Below are 20,867 nucleotides of genomic sequence, written 5' to 3' on the forward strand. Positions count from 1 at the left end.
CATAGACTGTTCCTCCAAGAAGTCTGATAGTTAAAGGAGAAGACAGATTGTGTGGTGAATTAAGGAAGGTGCTTTAAATAGGAAGCATTTGAGCTTCCTGTTGGGCAAACAGTGAAGAGGGAGAAATTGAAGGTAGAAATAAAGAAGGGAAACTTATGATACCAGGTTCTCAAATGAAATTTTATTGACACAATCAAGGACACAGATGAAAGAGACAGCTTTGGGAAAGAAGTGGAAGAATTTTTCAAGTCAGAAAGGAACTATAGTTAATTATACCGTATTGCTTATTCAAAAGCTGCTAAGAGAGTAGATTTTTAAAGTTCTCATCATAAGAAAAAAAATTCGGTAACTAGGTATGTATGCATGGTGACCAATGTTAACTAATTACTGTGATGATCGTTTTGCAATATATACAAATATCAAATCACATTGTACACCTGAAATTAATGTAATATTATATGTCAATTATACCCAAATTTTAAAATCCCATCAGTATAAACAGTAATGAAATGGACACAGTGGAGCAGGAACAGTTTATACCAAAAGATTCTCACCTCAAAACTGTGCTCCTCCTATTGTGCTGGCTGGTCCTTTTCAGTCCTTTTTCCAGTCTTCTTTATCCCCATGACCTCCTGTGGTAAAATAGGAAATAGATGTTTGGTTAAAAAAGAAAAAGAAGAAGGGAAGGAATAAAGTGTAGTCAGGTTTTTTTTGTTTGTTTGTTTTGTTTTAAGTAATGCATGGTTGAAAGAGTTCCTATCAAATGGTTTCTCTTTTTATCAGATTATTAGGGTTGACGTAACCTGCTGAGCATTAGTTAACATTCTGGATGGTTTAGGGATAGACAAATAAATGTGGAGCCACTAACTAGTTTTTAGCATCATCATATTTGAGTTTAAGAAAGTTCCGTCTGGTTAGAGAATGGCAGGGAGCTGTAAGATTGAATTTTTGAGCCAAACATGAGGAAGATGAGTTTAAGGGATAAAAAAATTCAGGCAAGAAATCATGCCTTCACCAAGGCAACAACAAGGGAATGGAGAGGAGGCAACATATTTGAGAGTTATTTAGAAGGGAGAATGGAAGTGGAGCAAGTGAAGGCTGAAAAGACAACACTATTCTTTCTAGAACTTGTCAGAGAAGGAAAGAGATGGAGAGGTAAACACACAGAAACACAGTCCATGGATGAGCTTCACTAACAAGATAAAATTATTGGTGGAAGGGAAACATCCAAGAAAAAGGGAAAGTTTAAAGAAGACACAGAGAGAGGATGATTGACATAGGGATAACTGATGGAGTCATCAACACCCCCAAGAAAGGGGGACAGAAAGAGATTCAGAGCAGAGGAGAGGGATTAGCTTTAAACTAGTGGGAAGGAAGGAGGTCCACAAGCTATTTACAACATTTCAGAAAGCCTTCTGGAAATTGCAATTAAATAAAATGTCAAGTTTCTTTACTTTTGGCAGGCATTAAATCAACCCTGCAGGCTAACATTGGTTATCGTATACTGATCAGAAATTCTAATTTGCTGTTGATGACATCATAGAAATTTCTAGGATGTGATTGGTAGACCATATACTGTTAGCAGAGTTATTTATCTGTTTTTTACAATATCAGATTTAATTCTTCCAGCATGTGGAACCTTGGATCAGAAGAATGACAGCCAAAATTAAGCGACCATTTCCAGGGAACAGTGCCTAGTGTTTGTACACTTATTTAGCTTTATTGCTTATTAGCATTACTTCCATGACAGTGATGTATGTGATTTCATTTAAGTGACAAAATCTTTCAAGATATGGAGTCCATGGATAAAAACATAATAAAAAGAGTCCCTGGATGAAAAGAATTGGGATGACAAGATCTGTACAGTCCCTTCATATCTAACATTCCATCATTTTAAGAGGGGCCTATAAACACAAGTTCAGGAATGGCTAAATGGGAAAGTTGCAAAGAACACCTGAAAACACCCTAACTAATCAATAACTCACTCTAAACAAGGCAAGTAGAAAGGGAAGCACTGTAAATAACCATTCCCACCTGGAAGGCAGCAAAGGCGAAACCAAAAGGAGAAAACAAAACATGGGGGAATAACAAGCTCTTAACCAAGGCAAAGGAGTGCTCCCTGTTTTGATAACCACGCAACATTAACCAACTTTGGGAACAGGAATGACTATCCTGAGACGCTTTTTCATGTTTGGCCCATCCTAGCCAACCCTTGTGTAAATAAAAATTAAGAGTGGGGCTCTTTTCTCACCAACACCTACACTAAGCTAAGCTTCTACTCTGTACTCTTTGTACCTTCTACTCTGTACTTTGGTAGAGTTTCACCCACTGGAACTGGGCAAACCGAGGACTTTTTTCAAGTTGCAAGAGAAATGGGCTTCAAAGCAACGAGTTAAGAGCTAAGACTGGTCTTACCCGTGGGTTGGGTGCTAAGGCTACCAGCAGTCTCTACACCTGGCAAGCATCGGGGGGCAGCCAGACTGACCAGATAGCCTGACGATAAGCTCCGGTGACACTGCGGTGGCCTTCGCATCCTGCTGGGCAGGTTCGGGGAGTAGAAAGCTCACGAAAAGGTGTGTTGCGGAAGGAGGGAGTGGAGTGAAGTGTACTTTTCTTCCGGAACAGTACTTCTAATTGCTCCCACCTGGGCTCAGGTAGCGGCCAGTAAGCTAATTGAAGCCCCAGGCTCGCGCTCGGGTCGGGGTGGAACCCTGCTCTCCTCTCCTCACATCCCCATGTCTCTGCCGCCACCGCCGCCGCCCGTGACCCGGTGACCCCGGAGGGCCGTCTGGGGCCCCTGACCCCGGAGCACCGGGCATCCGGACCCCCCTCGCAGGCGCAGCCGCTATTAAGACAGGAGGCTAAAGGGGAGGAGGAGGAAGGGGAGGAGACAGGCGTCCAGGGCGCCTGGGGAAACGGCACGGCGGAGCAGCGGCGGCGGGGCTTGGGGGAGGCCGCTGAGGCGGTCGCGGCCGAGGAGGGGCAGGCAGAGGCCGGGGGCACCGCGGGGTCAGGCTCCCCGGCGGGCGGCGCGGGTGGCGGCCGCGGGGGCTGGCGGCGGCTCCTCGCCTGGCTGCGGCGGCGGCAGCTCCAGTGCTGCCCCTGTGCGGCGCCCCTTCCCCGCTCCGCCGCGCGCTGTTGTCATGGAGGAACCAAGATGGCGGCTCTGGCCTACAACCTGGGCAAGCGGGAGATCAACCACTACTTCAGCGTGAGGAGCGCCAAGGTGCTGGCGCTGGTGGCCGTGCTGCTGCTCGCACTGTGCCACCTCGCCTCCCGCCGCTACCGAGGTGAGCGGGCCCTCCCCCTGCCCGGGCCGGCTGGGGGAGGAGGCGACGCGGAGGCTGGAGGCAGCCCCCCTCGCCCGACACACGCCCACGCTCACGCGGCCGCCCGCCGGCGCGCCCAGCCCGCGGGGGAGGAGGTGCCCCCAGGTGGCCCGGGCGGCGGGCTAGGCGCCCCCGACCGACCGAGCGGACCCCGGTACAGGCGGCCACGGGTCGAGAGCCCATGGTCCTGCGCCCCCCGAGCAGCCTGCGCTGGGGTCGGGGACGCTTACCCGGGCTTGGCCCAGGGGCTGCCGGGGTCCCGGCTCCTGCGCGGGCTGCGCCGGGGGAGACGCGCCAGGCCCGGGGCTCGCGTGCAGGAGGCGTGCAGGCGGCTCTCAGGGGCCAGCCCCGGGCGCGTGAAGGCCAAGGCCGCCCTGCAAGGGGGCACCTCCGCCCCAAGTAGGGTCGCCCATTCTGCGCCCTAGGGGTTCAGCTCTTTAGCTTTTGTTTTATCCGGCCTCTGCCTTGGAACAGCGGGGCCAAGCTGTTTGACAGCGGCATGGGCCGCCCCATTTTCCTTTACCGCCGGGGTGACAGCTGGCAAAAGATGCTCTTGGCCAAGTGGAGGAGGTGTCACCCAGGCTTTGTGATTCAGAAACGTTTAAAGCGTTCTGGTTGCACACTTTTTACAAAGTAAAGCCACTGGGGCAGATATTTGAAAAGAAGTTACAGGTTGACAGGAGTTGAGTTGGGCAATGAAAACAAGTTGGAAGCAGTTTGAGAGGAGGTCTTCGCTGTGGATTTTGAGATTGGTGTAAAGACGAAAAGAAATATGACCTCCTTGTTTCAGAAAGAATTATTCTTCAGTCATCAAGGGGCATTTACTTGTTTGATTTTTTTCTTCATTTTCTCTGTAAAAATGCTACTAGGTTAGAGGTTGACAGGCTGAGGGAAATTAATAACGAAAGGATCTTTTATTTGTGGCTCTTAGTGTTATCGAAGCCATTATCTGGACAGCTCTTGGTGATTGTGAGATTAATTGGTCAAGATGTAATGTGTAATAGGTGCGCATTTAACGCATTTCCCGTTTAACTTCACACCTACTTTGGCAAAATATCCAGTAAAGGGGGCGCTGGAATCTGAACTCTCTTCTCATTTTAGGGAATCTTTCAAAGTGAAGGACATTTTGATCAATTCTACTGTTTTGTTTCTGCAATGCTTGAGAATTAAAATTCTTATACTCTAGTACTGTACTGGATGAATAGCCCTTTATAGAAATACACTAAATCGATTGAAAAAGATAAATTATTTATACCCTTTTGGCCTTTCTCCTCCAGCCTCCTATAGATCACCGCCACATGACCTGGCAAGACTTTGTTTCATCTTCAGTTGCTGTAACAGAAGTCCAACACTTCCATATACAAAATAAAGCTAGCAATTTGATGCATTAATTTGTGGTAATTTTAAAGAAAATTTTCTGACTGCTATCATTTTATGCTATTTTGGTATAAGACGACAGTAATCTAACTCAATTTTATGTATGTGATAGTGGAGATAAATTTTATAACTGTGATGCTATGGTCCTAAATGTAAACATCTAGTGCCCCTCAGCTCCCTTTTTAAAACTGTGCTTTTATCTTTTGATAAGCTTGGACCCTAATTATCGTATTTATATATTTCATCCTTTCAAGTTCTCTCATCAGCAGGGAAAATAGAATGTCAGATGGAACCTTATGAGTCAGTGTGGCAATCTGGGATTGTTTATAAAGCCTCCTCCAGAAGCTAGTCATCAGCTTTCATAGGTGCTTTAGTGTCTTGAGTGTGAAGCAGTACACCTGGTGTGTGTACATGCCCATACTGAATGTCAAGAACTTGAGCCAGAGACTGTTTGGGAAAAATAACGATCTTACCAGGAACTTTTTAGCCAACCTCATGCTTTGGCAGTGTGAAACTGAGTCAGATGCAGTGCCTTTCACACAAGGATAACCATATGCTTGAATCACAGTATCATAAATCTTTAGAATAAGAAAGGACCTTATATTAGATATAGAGGTTTAGGCTATATATTAAAATCTTCAATGCATGCTTATGAGTTTGCCTCAGGCAAGGTAGAGTGAATGCAGTTGGAATATACATATTCAGTATCTCTTGCTTTACAAACTACAGAAAGTAAAACATTACACACTGCAGGAAGTAAGGCTTGGCAAAACTACATGCTATCATTGAGCACTTATTATATGCCAGGTGCTCTTCTACTACAGGTTTTACATCTTTTAACTCATTTTGTCTTTACAACCAGTCTATGAGGTAGATACAATTACCAGATTTCATCCTCCCCTCTGCTTTCCCCCACCATTTTTAATATCTCTGTAATCAAGATGAGTTTTTAAAACTTTGATTGCATGTCAAAGTTTAATTGATAACATTTTTTCCTACTGTTCTATAAAATAATGGTGTATTTTATAATCAGTGGTCTTAGATTAAGTGAATTACAGTATTATTTACATTTTAAAAATGAGGCGTGAGAGGTTAAGTTGCCTAAAGATACAGTTAGTCTAACTGAGCTAGGATTTAAAACCCAGTTAGTCTGCGTCATGCCATTATGTTATATTCTGCCTTTCTCAGAGCCTCTTAGACAGTGGTGATGTATAAAAGGTGGAGTGAGAAAGCATTTTCCAGTGGGACATGGGTTAAACCATTTAAAAATACCAATTCAGCCTTAGAGTGCCAGCCAAGAGTTTTCTTATTCTTTTTCCAGTAAATGGTGATTTTCTAAAAGTTGCGTGTGTAAAGCTTACTTTTTATTACCTATGTTTATCTTTTTTCCTTCTTCCTAAACTCCGGGCTCACAGTCCAAATATGCTTTGCCCTTTTGCATATCTCACAGATATCTGATTTTCTGTGCCTGCAATGACCTGTCTCTCTCCTTGAAAGAAAGTACAAATTTTTCTTTCAAGTCCTGGTTCGGATGTCACCAGCACAGAAGTAGGAATTAGGAATTCAGTGTTTCTACAGTAACTAGTACATACTTATCATTTTGTATTATAATAATTTGTATCTGACAGCCCCACACAAACTTTGAGCTTCCAAGGGTATTTCATTCATCTTTTAAATCATCAGAGCTTAACACACAGTAGGAACTCCATAAACAATTATTGAATAAATAGATTTTCAAAGTCCTTATTTCCTTCTCTTTTCCTCCTTGCATTTCATTCTTTTGGTTTTAATTTAATTTCGTGTTCTAATAGCATGTTCTGATCTCAACTTTAGAAGGTAGAGTTTTGTGGGGGGTTTTTGCATTCTTAATATATTTTCACAAAATATAATAGAATGACCTTTTAAAAAATATTCTTTTATTTTTTTCTAAATTTTAACATTACTGAATCACAAAATGTCCATTAATACTGTGATTACAGACTAAAAACATCATTTCTGTGACAAGAAGCCAGTATCTGTGCCTTAAGGGTAGTTCCAACCTGGATATATTTAAATTTTTTAATTGATAAAGTTAACTTGCTTCAAACGTCTTAATTTTGTTGAAATCTAATTCCTTTCTATCACTAGGCATATTAAATGCAAATGTTAAATATTATTGCATGTTTTGGAGAAAAATAAGTTCAAAACTTCAGAAGTTAAAGCAGGAAAGAAGCAGCTGTAGGTCTCTCAGCCTTTTCTTTCTTTGACTGCTAGAAAGATCCCGATCTACATGACACCACTTGTAATGAGGCACTCCTAGCTTATCTAAAGAAAAATGTAAATTGTGATTTTTCAGCACAGACGAAAGTATAACTTGCTGAATTTCAGGCAAATAAAATATTCTGCAGATCATATTGTAAACTCTATGGTCTGGTATTTTCATGGTGGATAGTAAGAAACGCACAGCCTTGGCAGGATGATTAAGTCTAAAGTTTCAATGTGCCAGAGGTATTCTATTCAAAGGAAAATAAAAGCTACGGTTTATTTAGCACATCCGATGTTTTCTTTAGTTGTTCTATTTTGTTTTTCAGGTTTTTTTAAACTTGTTTGTCTTTTTACTTATTTTGTTTGCTCTTAGTATTTTTCTATTATAGAAAAATCATGCATGAAAACCTGAGACTTTAGATTGACAAACCAGAATGCTTATGCTTAAGATAACAGAATGAAGAGGAGACAGCTATTCATCTAGATAATCTTTGTATTGGAGATAGCTGAAGTAGATAATTCTATCCCTTTAGTTGCTTGTTTTTTTTTTTTAATTGTTTTCCTAGCTTGATTTATCTGAGCACTTGGCAACTTTCATTTCACGCTGGTTGTATTAAAGTAGCTATCAAAATTATATGAAGCAACTGAAAATAATGACTGCGGTTTTTTTGTTTTCTTTTGTTTGGGGTTCTTCTGGGTAAATTTTGAAAGGAAAATAATGTGCCAGCAGATGTTTACATGTAGTTAGTATACATAAAAAAAAAGTGGCACATTAACTTATTTTAACATTTAGATTTACATTTAGTGATTTGATTTTAAAACTATTTCCTTCCCAAGAAAAGAGAACTAGTTTTAGAGTATAGAATTTTATGGAGTTTTCTTTTTTAGATCCGGTTAATTTTTTAAAATCAGATTACAATAGTATTTATTATTAATACTACTTTCATTATTTTGCTGACAAATATATAAAAGCCAGTCTCCTCTTGTCAGTTATCTAATTAGCAATTCTTGTACTTTCCTAACAATTCGTCATATTAACATTCTCTCTATTAAAATAGCTGGTGTAGTTTCTGTCTTTTGAATGGACCTTAACTGATGTGATACAGAGACTATTAATTTCAGATACAAGGATTATTTTTTTTAAATTTGCATCATAAAATATATTATGAAGAGTCACCATTAACTAGCATTCATTACCAGGTTAAGAATTTCTTCCCTGGAAAGACCAGTAGTCTCTACAATGCTGTGTTTATAGTGTCTTTTGGTTAGTGACAACTTCAAATCTGTTTTGCTATGAGGTTTTTCTAATGTGGGTTCTTGAGATTAGAGTTTTTTTGTTTTCTACTAGCTGAACTACTGAAAAATAATGTCTGAGTAGTAATATTGAAGAGAGGAGGAAGAGTTTGGCATTTTAAAACACATTTTCTGGTGGAGAAAATTGGTTATTTTAAGACGTTGGTATGGTACTTCAGTCTCCACAAAATCATATTGATAACCCATAGACATGGTTAACAAAGAGCATAGTCCCACACACTGAAGACTGATCAAGGTGTGTTCCTGTTTAGGCTTCTATTAAAAAACAAAAATCAAGTAACAACAACAACAACAACAAAAAAAAGGAAGGGATAAAGAAGAAAGAAAAGGAAGAAAAACTTCACAGAATTAATACCAGTTATTTACAACTTCTTATAACTTTTTTAGAAAATAGGTGGGTTACTAACTTTTCACTTGGTTTAATAGATGTATTTAAAGAGGTAGAAGTGCTATAAATATGGAATTTTCATCCTAATTTTAAACATTTACTAGATTTTTAATAGGATTTTACTATATGGCCATTATAAAAGAATGCAGCAGGAGTGCAGTTTTTAGGAAATAATTGTGTGTTCCTTTAGTCCTTTTTTTTTTACTCCTTGATTGTTTATATAGCGTAATTTTTTAGAACTAGAATTAGTTTTAAATAATTGGAAAGAATTAAGAACTGATTATTTATAGTTTCCTTAGATGTTATTAAAAAATCTTTCAAATACAGAAAAAACTGCTCAGGCTACATATGTAACTGCAAAAATGTAATAATTGGTATTCTACTTTCCTTATCCAGTTTTTCACCAACAGAATAATGCAGTATTTTCACTTTTCCTTCCTGTTCCGTTTTAGAATTTATGACACTGTGGTATCAACACTTTCATTATTTATGCATACATGTCTTGTATTTGTATCACCGTTATCTGTATGTTGACCAGATAAATGGATAACTGGATTGAGAAAAGAGATGTGTTCTTCTACTTTAAAAATCTTTGGGTCTTCCCTATCCCCACTATTTTGTTCTGTAGTATTCTTTTTACCAGATGCCCTATCCTGACCTTAACTATTTGTAAAACAAATAGAGATCGCTGTTGACTGTTAATAAAGAACTAGAGATCAAATTTAAAAACACATGTATTTTATCATAACCCCACAGTTAATGTACACATTTCGTTTTTCCCTCATCCATTTGACATATTTGAACTTTTTTAATGTCTCCAATCCCCTTTTTAACCACGTACATTGACCATGTACATTAAGCTAATGTACGGTAAAATGGCCAAAGGAAGCAGGGTAACCATCTGTCCCAGTTTACACAGGACTGAGGGGTTTTGCAGATGTGGAATTTTCTGTTTAAAACTGTGGCAGTCCCAACGACACTGGGAGGAGTTGGCTGGTCATCCTAACGGAGGCAGGAGACAATCGAGAGAAGTGGAGGGGCTAAATATTAACAACAGCATTTGTTACTGATACTGATCATGTGTATCTTCAGCCACCATTTGACTAACATAGTTTTAAGTCTTATCTTTGTGAGATTGCAAAAGGATGAAATTTTATTAAGCTTTTTCAGAAGTTCTTGCATAAGTCTTCCTTTGCACATTTACAAAATAGGGATACCCCACTTCCAGGGAAGCTGTGAAAATTAGGGAGTAGATTTATAAAATACTTCAGTATTTACTAGGTTTCCAGGTATGCTGATGCACTGAGTACTATAATAGTCGAATGGGAAGTCACTTCCAAAGTCTTCTCTTTTATCCCTTAAACTTTTCTTTCCCAACTAGAAGTAGGAGTGATAAACAGATATAAAGGCTAGTTTGAGGCAAGGTGATGTCCTTGGAAGGAAAACCTGAAGCAGAAGGAACTACCAAAGCAGTGAACGTAGCATTGGGGATGAAGTATTTTCTAGGTAAAGTATCTGTCATTAGTGGCTCTTATCCTCTTGAATATTAATATATTAATATTTGCTTCTCATGGGTGAGTGATATGTACCTAGAAGGTATAGTGAAGTATAGAAAACTCTGTACCCCCTCATCTCAAAGGCTTAAATGGGATCAAATAACCAACATACAAGAATTTAACTATTGTTTACAACATTATTGTGTTTAATTACTATAGGAAATGATTCATGTGAATACCTTCTCTCAAGTGGCAGATTTCTTGGAGAGAAAGTTTGGCAACCTCACAGCTGTATGATGCATAAGTACAAAACCAGGTAGTTTCTTCATTTTGTTGTTTGTTTTCTTTTCTAAGATGGGTCTTAATATCTGGTAGAAAAGTGTTGGTGAATCAGGGAAAGTGATAGATGGTACTTCTCTATGTGATGGTAGAGAATTGCTGACAAGGTAGGAGTTGGGAGTGAGTCCAAAGGAATATTCTCGCTCTAAAGCATTAGGGAAGGCTTTGGACCAATCTGCTTTATCTCAGGTGAGCGATAACCAGGCCCAGGGCAATAGCCCGTGAATGAAGGACTCTTGCTTTGGGACTTGGATAGCTACCTCATGGAGTTATTCTGAGACAACGGATATAAAGCACTTACTATGGTTAGAGTACATCTGAAACACTTATTAGGATGAGGGCTGTTATTATTGAGAGTTAGTCGATCATACACGGACTGGTAGGTTGAACAAACCTGGCCACCTATTTCTAAAGCAACATAACTGTGTATGTAATAATGCTGTACTACTTTCTTCACAAATGATGTGCTTTGAAAAGTGCCAGTATGCCGATATTCCTTATTCTAATTGATGTCTTTGTTGATTTCAGTGAAGCGAAGAACTGCCTTGTAGATAAACATATTGCATTTATTGGAGATTCCAGAATTCGTCAATTGTTTTATTCTTTTGTAAAAATAGTTAATCCCCAATTTAAAGAAGAAGGAAATAAGGTAAATTTTGTCTATTCATTTCATTAGCGTATTGTTTTAGAAGTTAGTTGAATAGTTAATAGGAGGAATGTGCCCTTTCACATTAACAAAAGGAACTATAAAATTTTACTTTGGTTTTGGGAAAGGTGGAGGGGGAAAACAGGGACAATTTGCCATAATGCGAACATAAGAAAAAGAAGTGGTGGGTAAAGTATTGGCAAGCTTTTTATTGACTTAAACTTTTCGTTTTCAGAAATATTAAAATTCTTTCCATGGAAAACATTTTTAAAAATTTTAGAAAGAACAAAGAAGAAATATGCCTTATCCTCCTTTTAATATTTTGACATATTTCTTTTCAGACTCTTTTTTGAAAACAAAATTGTAATAGTTTAGCATGTGCAATTTTATATCTTGCTTCTATCCCCACCACTTATCACAATTTACCATATTATACAATCAATGTACGCATCTTCATAATGGCAACATATTATTGAATGGATATAATGTGATTTTATATAATCTTCCCTTTTCTTGACTTTTTGTAGTTTTCTAATGTTTTTTATTTTACAATTTAAAAAAGGACATTTTTATTACATTTTTGTGTGAAAACTTTGCTTTTTAAATTATTTCCTTAGGATGGAATCTTTACAATGCAAATACTAGGTTGAAGAATATAAATACTTTTAAAATTATTGATTATATTGTTAAACTGTTTCAATCTATACTGTAAGTAGCAATGCACATTGGGACCTAATTTTCTGTAACCTTTCTGGCACTAGGCATTCATGCTATATAGTTAAAATGACAGTGTAACAAATTTCTGCTCTTTTTAATTTCTCATTTTAAAAATGTGTCTTTTTTTAAAAGCTAACAAGGATGAACATCTTTCTGTTAATTAATCAAGTTAATTAGTTAATTTGGGGGGAATTATCTCATAAAACAGTATCTTCTGTTTGTACATTTTTAAGTGATCTAAGGTTCTAGTCCCTGCCTTCAGTTGCATGTGGTTGGGAGTGGGTAATGGCAAGAAGAAAAAAGTAAAAGTACAAAAAGTTCAGAATTGTAGGGGTAATAGCTCATGAATTTATGATGAAAATCTCCCTGTACACATCAACTTGCCCAGCGGCAAGGAGTTGAAAAATCAGGGACTTAACAGCTTAAGTAGCTAGTTTCACAGTGATGATGGTAATGGATACTAAGTCTTTAGGAACTACTCCTTGTGAGAAGAGGCCATAGGCTAGTAGAGATTTTGTCTACCAGGAAAAGCTAGTATAGATTTTAAAGCTGAATAATAGAAAATAACAAAGTCAACCTCTCATTTTATTTGGTATCTATAAATTATATTTATACATTCAAAATTATACAGAAGAGTTCAAAGTATTTAATGACCTGAGATTCTTACAGTTTAAAGTAAAAAACTTAGTAAACATTTAAAAAACAGATGTCTGATTAAAAAAACATTTTTAGTATTTCTAGGCCTAGAATAGTGTGACTCTTGAAAATTGGAATAATGTATTTGGCAACAGTTGAAAAAAATCTGTAATGGTTTAGTCTATTGCCAAAAGTAGGTACAATATGGTACATTGTTTCTGAGCTCTAGGTTTCCAATTTTTATTTTCTAGAGGTTCCTAGTTATCCCACAATTATCAGACAAGATACATTTTATTTTATATGCATTTTAAAAAGAAACAAAGACAGTTTGTCACAGTCTTAAAGAGACAGTTATTGTGAAACTATTTAGATTAAACTGCTAGTGGAACATTTGCCAAATTGTATTTTACTTATTCTCTTGTCTCTGAACACCTTGAGGACAGAGATTGTGTATCATCATTATTTTTGAATACATTTCTTGTGCCTGGCATGTTGTGAAGTTGATTAATTTTTTTTTTTTTTTTTTTTTTAGCCTTGGTAATGGGATTCTTTAGGTGGAATTAGGAGTATTGAAGATAATATTTTTTTGAATTTATTTCTTTTCTGTATTGGGGCAAATTTTTTAAAAAGGAAGCTTTAGAGCAGGATTCTTTTTTTTCAAATTATATTTTGTGGAAGACTAGTTCTGTACGAAGCTCTGGTCAAATAAGTTTGGGCAGAGCCAGATATCATATCCCCCTCTTAGATGGTTTTAATTTAGGCTAGGATATTAAAAACTTGAGAAGTCTTGCTGTAAAGAAACCTGTTTGTGTTACTTCCAGCCAGAGGGCAAGGTAGATACTCTGGGGGCCTCTTCCACTTCAAACCAACTAGATCCTAGATTAAAAAAATACTTGTTGATGTATTTCTAAACTTTGAAATGGGAGACACACCCCCAAAAAGGAACAAACTGTGAGGCAAAACCAGAGATGGGAACAATAACAGTAGGCGTGCAATAGAGATTCAGGTTGCCCTAAAGATAGATGCCAGTGGCTGCAATACCCTATATGTAGAAAACTAAGCTTTGAGCCAGCATATTTCTCAATAGTAATATTGGGAGCCAGAGGACAGTAGACTAATAACTTTAAAGTTCTGATAGAAAGTAAGTTTCAACCTAGAATTGTATCCCTAGCGTACAGATTCCTCTGTTCTTGAAATATAGGACATTTTTCAGATAAACAAAAACTATGAGGGTTTACTGCCACATTAAACTTATATTAAAGGGTTTTCTAAAGAATAAACTTCAAGAAGCAGAGAAATAATTCAGAAAAAAAAATGATCTGAAACAATGGTTAAAGAAAATAGTAAACTTGTATATAAATCTAAACAGTGTCTGTAAAATAATAATGTCTTTTTACACTTTACAAAAAGACAGTACAATAGCATATAAATGAGAGAGAGATGACCACAATTAGTGTTCTAATGTCCTCTTTACTCTTTAAGGTATTATCGTTTTTTTTTAATTCATCAACAAACTACACAATACACTTTAATGTTTATTTATTTTTATTTATTTATTTATTTTTATTTTTGGCTGCATCAGGTCTTCGTTGTGGCGTGTGGGATCTTCATTGCGGCATGCGGGATCTTTTTTTGTTGTGCACGGGCTCTTCCTTGCAACACATGGGCTTCTCTCTAGTTGTGGCATGCGGGCTTCTCTCTAGTTGTGGCGCACGGGCTCCAGAGCGCATGGGCTCAGTAGTTGTGGCACGCAGGCTTAGTTGCCCTGTGGCATGTGGGATCTTAGTTCCCTGACCAGGGATCCAACCCGCATCCCCTGCATTGGAAGGCGGATTCTTTACCACTGGACCACCAGGGAAGTCCCCAGGTATTATCTTACTTTAGAACTTAAGTTAATGATGCCCTTTAGTCCAAGGGCAAGGACTAAAAGGATAGAATTAAAATGGGTAATTCCAAACCAGAAGAAGAAAAAAATTAAAACCAAACTCATCTAATACCAAATATAATGCACACGTGTACATACACATGCACACGTGCATATATATACTCCGATACACACACACATATACATATATCTATATATATATGAACATTTATATGTACATGTAAAAATCAGTGTTTACATTTCATATGTATATAAAAATATGTGTATGTGTTAGGGAGCTAGAAATCAAAAAGTAAGATAATAGAAACATTTATAATCAAAATAAATGCAAGTAGTCTAAACTTGTCAGCTAAACACAGATTTTCAGATTGATTTTAAAAAGAATTTTCTGCTGCTTAGAAAGATACCTAAAACAAAAGGACATAGGAAGGATTTAATTTAAAATGAGAAGAGATTTATCAGACAAATATTTATTAAAAAAGATAAGTTGTATTAATATAAGACAAAATAGATTAAGAGGCAAAAAGCATTATTGGGGATACTTTTTAGTGACAAAAGATTCAAATCACTAGGAAGATTTTGAATGGTAGGCATTTAATAAATTAGCCCTAAAATATATAAAGCAAAAGTTAACATGATTACAGTGAGAAGTTGACAGATTCTCTGCCACAGTGGGAGAATTACTCACTGCTCATGCAATTAATAATAGTGCAAGCAAATAAGTAAACATAGAGTAGACTGTTAACATGCTGATTTTACGAACTTATAGTTCAGTACTTAAAGCATACACTAAGATATCAGAGAATATATTTTTTCAAAGCATACATGAAATCTTTTTTTGATCACATATTGGGCCACTAACCAAGTCCTGACAATATCAGAGAATTGGTATCATTCTCTCTCTGTTAGGTAAGTTCCTTTGTATTCTAACTTATTCTGATAAAAATTCTAGAATCCTGCAGTAAATGTTCCAATGGTAAAATGCTAGACACATTTCCATTAAACTCAGGAAGAAAACAAGGAAGTCCATTATTGCTGCTTCTATTCAATATTGTATTAGAGATCCTTAGCCAAAGAAAGATAATTTAAAGATACAAGGATTGGAAAGAAATAAACTTGATATTTTATAATACAGTTATCTACACAGAAAATCCCAAAGAATCTATAGAAAATTTACTAGATGTAATAAAAATTTTAATAATATAGCTGATTATATAAGGTAAATATATGAAAATTAATTGTAATTCAATAAAGCTGTTAAAAATTAATTGCATATCTACTTGTCAGGAATATAGAGTTCAAAAATGTTATTTAAAATATACTGTGTGCAATAATAACAAAAAGCACATAGTACATAGGAATAAACATAGTAACTAAGGAAGTTGTATATGCAGAAAACACATGAAATTTTATTAAAAGGCAATTTAAATATAATTAAATGGAAGGTATGTACTGTATTCTGGAATGGGAAGACTCAATATTGTAAACATGTCAGTTATTCTCAAATTAATCTATAGGTTCAAACAATTCTAACAGGATTTGTTGTAGAACTTTACCAGTTCATTCCAAATTTTATATGGAGGGCAGTGGACCAAAAATAACTGCAAGAGATCTAAAGAACAAGGTAGAAAGGACTTCTCCAATATCAAGACCTATTTTAACTAGACATCTTTTAATTAAGAAAATGTGGTATTGGGAGAGCTAAACAAAGAAACCAATGGAGCAGAATATACAACTCTAAAATAGACACAATCATATACAAAAAAAACCTAACAGATATGCCGTTGAAGATCCGTAGGGATAGGAAAGTCTTTCAATTAATGATGCTGTCAATTGGTTATATAACGGAAAAAAGTGAAATTGGACCCTTACCTCACACCATCAAGTATAATTATTTCTAGATGAATTTAGACTTAAATGTGAAAGTCAAAACTTTGAAACCTTTAGAAAAAAATATAGAATATCTTTGGTACCTCAGGTAGGGATAAGTTTCGTACGTAAGAAACAAAAAATGCTAACCATAAAATAAAAGATGAATAAATTCACATTCTTTAGGATTAAGATTACGTGTTCATCAAAAGATACCTTAAAGAAAAAAGACAACTATAAACTGGGAGATGATATTTGTTGCATATATCCAAGAGATAAAAGGAACCAATTAATAAAAAAGACAACTCAGTAGAATAAAAAGAGGAAAGGCATGATCAGGCATTTCACAGAAGAGGAAACATAAATCCCAGTGTAAATCTAAAAGGTGTTTAACCTCATTAGTAATTAGGGAAATGCAAATTAAGACCATAGTGAGATAGCATTTTGTACCTACTTTAGTGCCAAAATTAAGTTTGACAATGGCAAAAAATATGAACTCTAACAATGTATTAGAGAGGCTGTGTCTCAAACCACTGGTGAGGGTACATTGTTACAAACACTTCAAAAAATAATTTGCATTATTATGTGAGGGTGAACATTTGTATAGTCTATGAACATTTAGAACTATTACAGAAAGTGACTCATGTAAAGAGATGTTCAAGAAGGTAACTATCGGTGCTGTTTATAATCTAGATTTGGTGCATTGTATCAATTAACCTAGATTCTAAAAAAATAATGAATATAATATTTGATGTGTATTGATAAAATAAATTGATATATAAAACGAAACTAGAGACATGACAACTAAATGCAATACCTGTTGTTTTTTCTTTTTTTTATTGAAGTATAGTTGATTAACAATGTTGTGTAAGTTTCAGGTGTATAGCAAAGTGAGTATATATATATATTCTTTTTCAGAATTCTTTTCCATTACAGGTTATTAAAAAATACTGAGTATAGTTCTCTGTGCTATACAGTAGGTTCTTGTTGGTTATCTATTTTATAATACTGTGTATATGTTAATCCCAAACTCCTAATTTATCCCTCCCCCCACTTTTCCTTTGGTAACATTAAGTCTGTTTTCTATGCCTGTGGGTCTATTTCTGTTTTGTATATAAGTTCATTTGTATCACTTTTTTAATTCCACATATAAGTGATATCATATGATATTTGTCTTTGGTTCACATCACTTAGAATACTAATCTCAAGGTCCATCCATGTTGCTGCAAATGGCATTATTTCATTCTTTTTTATGGCTGAGTAATATTCCATTGAATATATGTACCAACCTTCTTTATCTACTGCTTTGTCAGTGGACATTTAGGTTGCTTCCATGTCTTGGCTATTGTAAATAGTGCTACAGTGAACACTGGGTGCATGTATCTTTACAAATTATGGTTTTCTCTGGATATATGCCCAGGAGTGGGATTGCTGGATCATATGGTACCTCTATTTTTAGTTTGTTAAGGAACCTGCATAGTGGCTATACCAAATTACATTCCCACCAACAGTATAAGAGGGTTCCGTTTTCTCCACACGTTCTCCAGCATTTATTGTTTGTAAACTTTTTGATGATGGCCATTCTGACTGGTGTGAGGTGATACCTCATTGTAGTTTTGATTTGCACTTCTCTAACAATTAGCAATGTTGAGCATCTTTTCATGTGCTTTTTGGCCATCCGTATATCTTTGGAGAAATGTCTGTTTAGATCTTCTGCCCATTTTTTGATTGGTTTTTTTTTTTTTTATATTGAGGTGCATGAGCTGTTTGTATATTTTGGAGGTTAATTCCTTGTCCGTTGCATCATTTGCAAATATTTTCTCCCATTCTGTGTGTTGTCTTTTTATTTTGTTTATGGCTTCCTTTGCAGTGCAAAAGCTTTTAAGTTTAATTAGGTCCCATTTGTTTATTTTTGTTTTCATTACTCTAGGAGGTGAATCCAAAAGATATTGCTGCATTTTATGTCAAAGAGTGTTCTGCCTATGTTTTCCTCTAAGAGCTATTAGTATTTGGTCTTACATTTATAGTTCTTTAATCCATTTTAAGTTTACTTTTGTGTTTGGTGTTAGAGAATGTTCTAATTTCATTCTTTAACATGTGGCTGTCCAGTTTTCCCAGCAGCACTTACTGAAGAGACTGTCTTTTTTCCATCATATATCCTTGCCTCCTTTGTCGTAGATTAATTGACCATGGATGCTGCATTTATTTCTGGGCTTTCCAGCCTGTTCCATTGATCTGTGTTTCTGTTTTGTGGCAGTACCATGCTGTTTTGATAACTGTAGTTTTGTTGTATAGTCTGAAGTCAGGGAGCCTGATTCCTCCCGCTCCATTTTTCTTTCTCAAGATTGCTTTGGCTATTCGGGGTCTTTTGTATTTCCATTCAAATTTTAAGATTTTTTTGTTCTAGATCTGCAAAAAATGCCATTGGTAATTTCATAGGGGTTGCATTGAATCTGTAGATTACCTTGGGTATTATAGTCATTTTGAAGATGTTGGTTCTTCCTATCCAAGAACATGGTACAATATATCTTTCCATCTGTTTGTGTCATCTTCGATTTCTTTCATCAGTGTCTTACAGTTTTCGAAGTACAGATCTTTTGCCTCCTTAGGTAGGTTTATTCTTTCTGATGTGATGGTAAATGGGATTGTTTCCATAATTTCTCTTTCAGATCTTTTGTTGTTAGTGCATAGGAATGCAAGAGATTTCTGTGTATTAATTTTGTATCCTGCAACTTTACCAAATTCATGGATGAGCTCTAGTAGTTTTCTGGTAGCATCTTTAGGATTTTCTATGTGTAGTATCACATCATTTGCAAACAGTGTCAGTTTTACTGCTTTTTTTAAAAATTTGGATCCCTTTTATTTCTTTTTCTTCTCCGATTGCCATGGCTAGGACTTCCAGAACTATGTTGAATAAAAGTGGCAAGAGTGGACATCCTTGTCTTGTTTGCTGATCTTAGAGGAAATGCTTTCAGCTTTTCACCATTGAGTATGATGTTAGCTGTGCGTTTGTCATATAAGGCCTTTATTATGTTGAGGTAGGTTCTGTCTGTGCCTACTTTCGGGAGAGTTTTTATCATAAATGGGTGTTGGATTTTATCAAAAGCTTTTTCTGCATCTATTGAGATGATCATGTGGTTTTTATTCCTAAATTTGTTGATGTGGTATATCACACTGATTGATTTGTGGATATTGGACAGTCCTTGCATCCCTGGGATAAATATCACTTTATCATGGTGTATGATCCTTTTAATGTATTGTTGGATTCAGTTCGCTAGCATTTTGTTAAGTATTTTTGCATCTATGTTCATCAGTGATATTGGCCTGTAATTTTCTTTTTTTGTGGTATCTTTGTCTGGTTTTGGTGTCAGGGTGATCGTGGTCTCATAGAATGATTTTGGGAGTGTTCCTTCCTCTGCAATTTTTGGAAGAGGTGCAGAAGAATAGGTGTTAACTCCTCTCTAAATGTTTGATAGAATTCACCTGTGAAGCCATCTGGTCCTAGATTTTGTTGGGAGTTTTAGTCATAGTTTCAGTTTCAGTGCTTGTGATTGGTCTGTTCATATTTTCCATTTCTTCGTGGTTCAGCTTTGGGAAATTGTACCTTTCTAAGAATTTGTCCATTTCTTCTAGGTTGTCCATTTTATTGGCGTATAGTTGCTTTCAGTAGTCTTTTATGATCCTTTGTATTTCTGTGGTGTCCGTTGTTAAGTTATCCTTTTTCATTTCTAATTTTATTGATTTGAGCCCTCTCCCTTTTTTTCTTAATGAGCCTGGCTAAAGATTTATCAATTTTGTTTATCTTTTCAAAGAACCAGCTTTTAGTTTCATTGATCTTTTCTATTGTTTTCTTCGTCTCTAATTCCTTTATTTCTGATCTGATCTTTATGATTTCTTTCCTTCTGCTAACTTTGTGTTTTGTTTATTCTTCTTTCTCTAGTTGCTTTAGGTATAAGGTTAGGTTGTTCATTTGAGATCTTTCTTGTTTCCTGAGATAAGCTTGTATTGCTATAAACTTCCCTCTTAGAAGAGCTTTTGCTGCATCCCATAGGTTTTGGATTGTCATGATTTCATTTTCACTTGTCTCTAGGTATTTTTTGATTTCCGCTTTGTTTTCTTCATTGATCCATTGGTTGTTTCGTAGCATATTGTTTAGTCCCCACGTGTTTGTGTTTTTTATACTTTTTTTCTTGTTAGTTGATTTCTAATCTCATAGCATTGTGGTTGGAAAAGATGCTTGTTATGACTTCAGTTTTCTTACATTTACCCAGGCTTGCTTTGTGGCCCAGCATGTGATCTGTCCTGGAGAATGTTCCATGTTCACTTGAAAAGAATGTGCATTCTTCTGCTTTCAGATGGAATGCTCTATAAATATCAATTAAATCCAATGGTCTATGTGTCATTTAAGGCCTGTGTTTCCTTATTAATTTTCTGTCTGGATGATTTTTCCATTGATGTACATGGGGTGTTAAAGTCCCCCCATTACTGTGTTACTGTCAGTTTCTCCTTTTATGTCTGTTAACATTTGCCTTATATATTGAGGTGCTCCTATGTTGGGTGCATATATATTTACAATTGTTATCTTCTCTTCTTGGATTGATCCCTTGATCATTCTGTAGTGTTCTTC

General features: G+C 36.4%; 1 protein-coding gene and 1 long non-coding RNA gene across 4 annotated transcripts in view; one reads left to right on the forward strand and one right to left on the reverse strand.

Annotated features, from left to right (window-relative positions):
• LOC132371984 (uncharacterized) overlaps positions 1–3,282 on the reverse strand; it is a 71,098-nt gene extending 67,816 nt beyond the window's left edge. For both annotated transcript variants that reach the window (XR_009505050.1, XR_009505051.1), the window contains exons 1-2: positions 3,179–3,282; positions 555–632 (exon numbers count right to left, since the gene is read on the reverse strand). This is a non-coding gene — a long non-coding RNA (uncharacterized LOC132371984). The remainder of the gene's footprint in view (positions 1–554; positions 633–3,178) is intronic.
• CASD1 (CAS1 domain containing 1) overlaps positions 3,023–20,867 on the forward strand; it is a 67,954-nt gene continuing 50,109 nt past the window's right edge. The window contains exons 1-3 of one of the 2 annotated variants that reach the window (XM_059933858.1): positions 3,023–3,290; positions 10,368–10,464; positions 11,016–11,136. In XM_059933858.1, the coding sequence (XP_059789841.1) occupies positions 3,158–3,290; positions 10,368–10,464; positions 11,016–11,136 (351 nt within the window). In that variant the 5' untranslated portion in view covers positions 3,023–3,157. The remainder of the gene's footprint in view (positions 3,291–10,367; positions 10,465–11,015; positions 11,137–20,867) is intronic. The other variant, XM_059933859.1, reaches the window with a different exon arrangement.

This window comes from Balaenoptera ricei, chromosome 9 (assembly GCF_028023285.1).
Source record: "Balaenoptera ricei isolate mBalRic1 chromosome 9, mBalRic1.hap2, whole genome shotgun sequence".
NCBI lineage: Eukaryota > Metazoa > Chordata > Mammalia > Artiodactyla > Balaenopteridae > Balaenoptera > Balaenoptera ricei.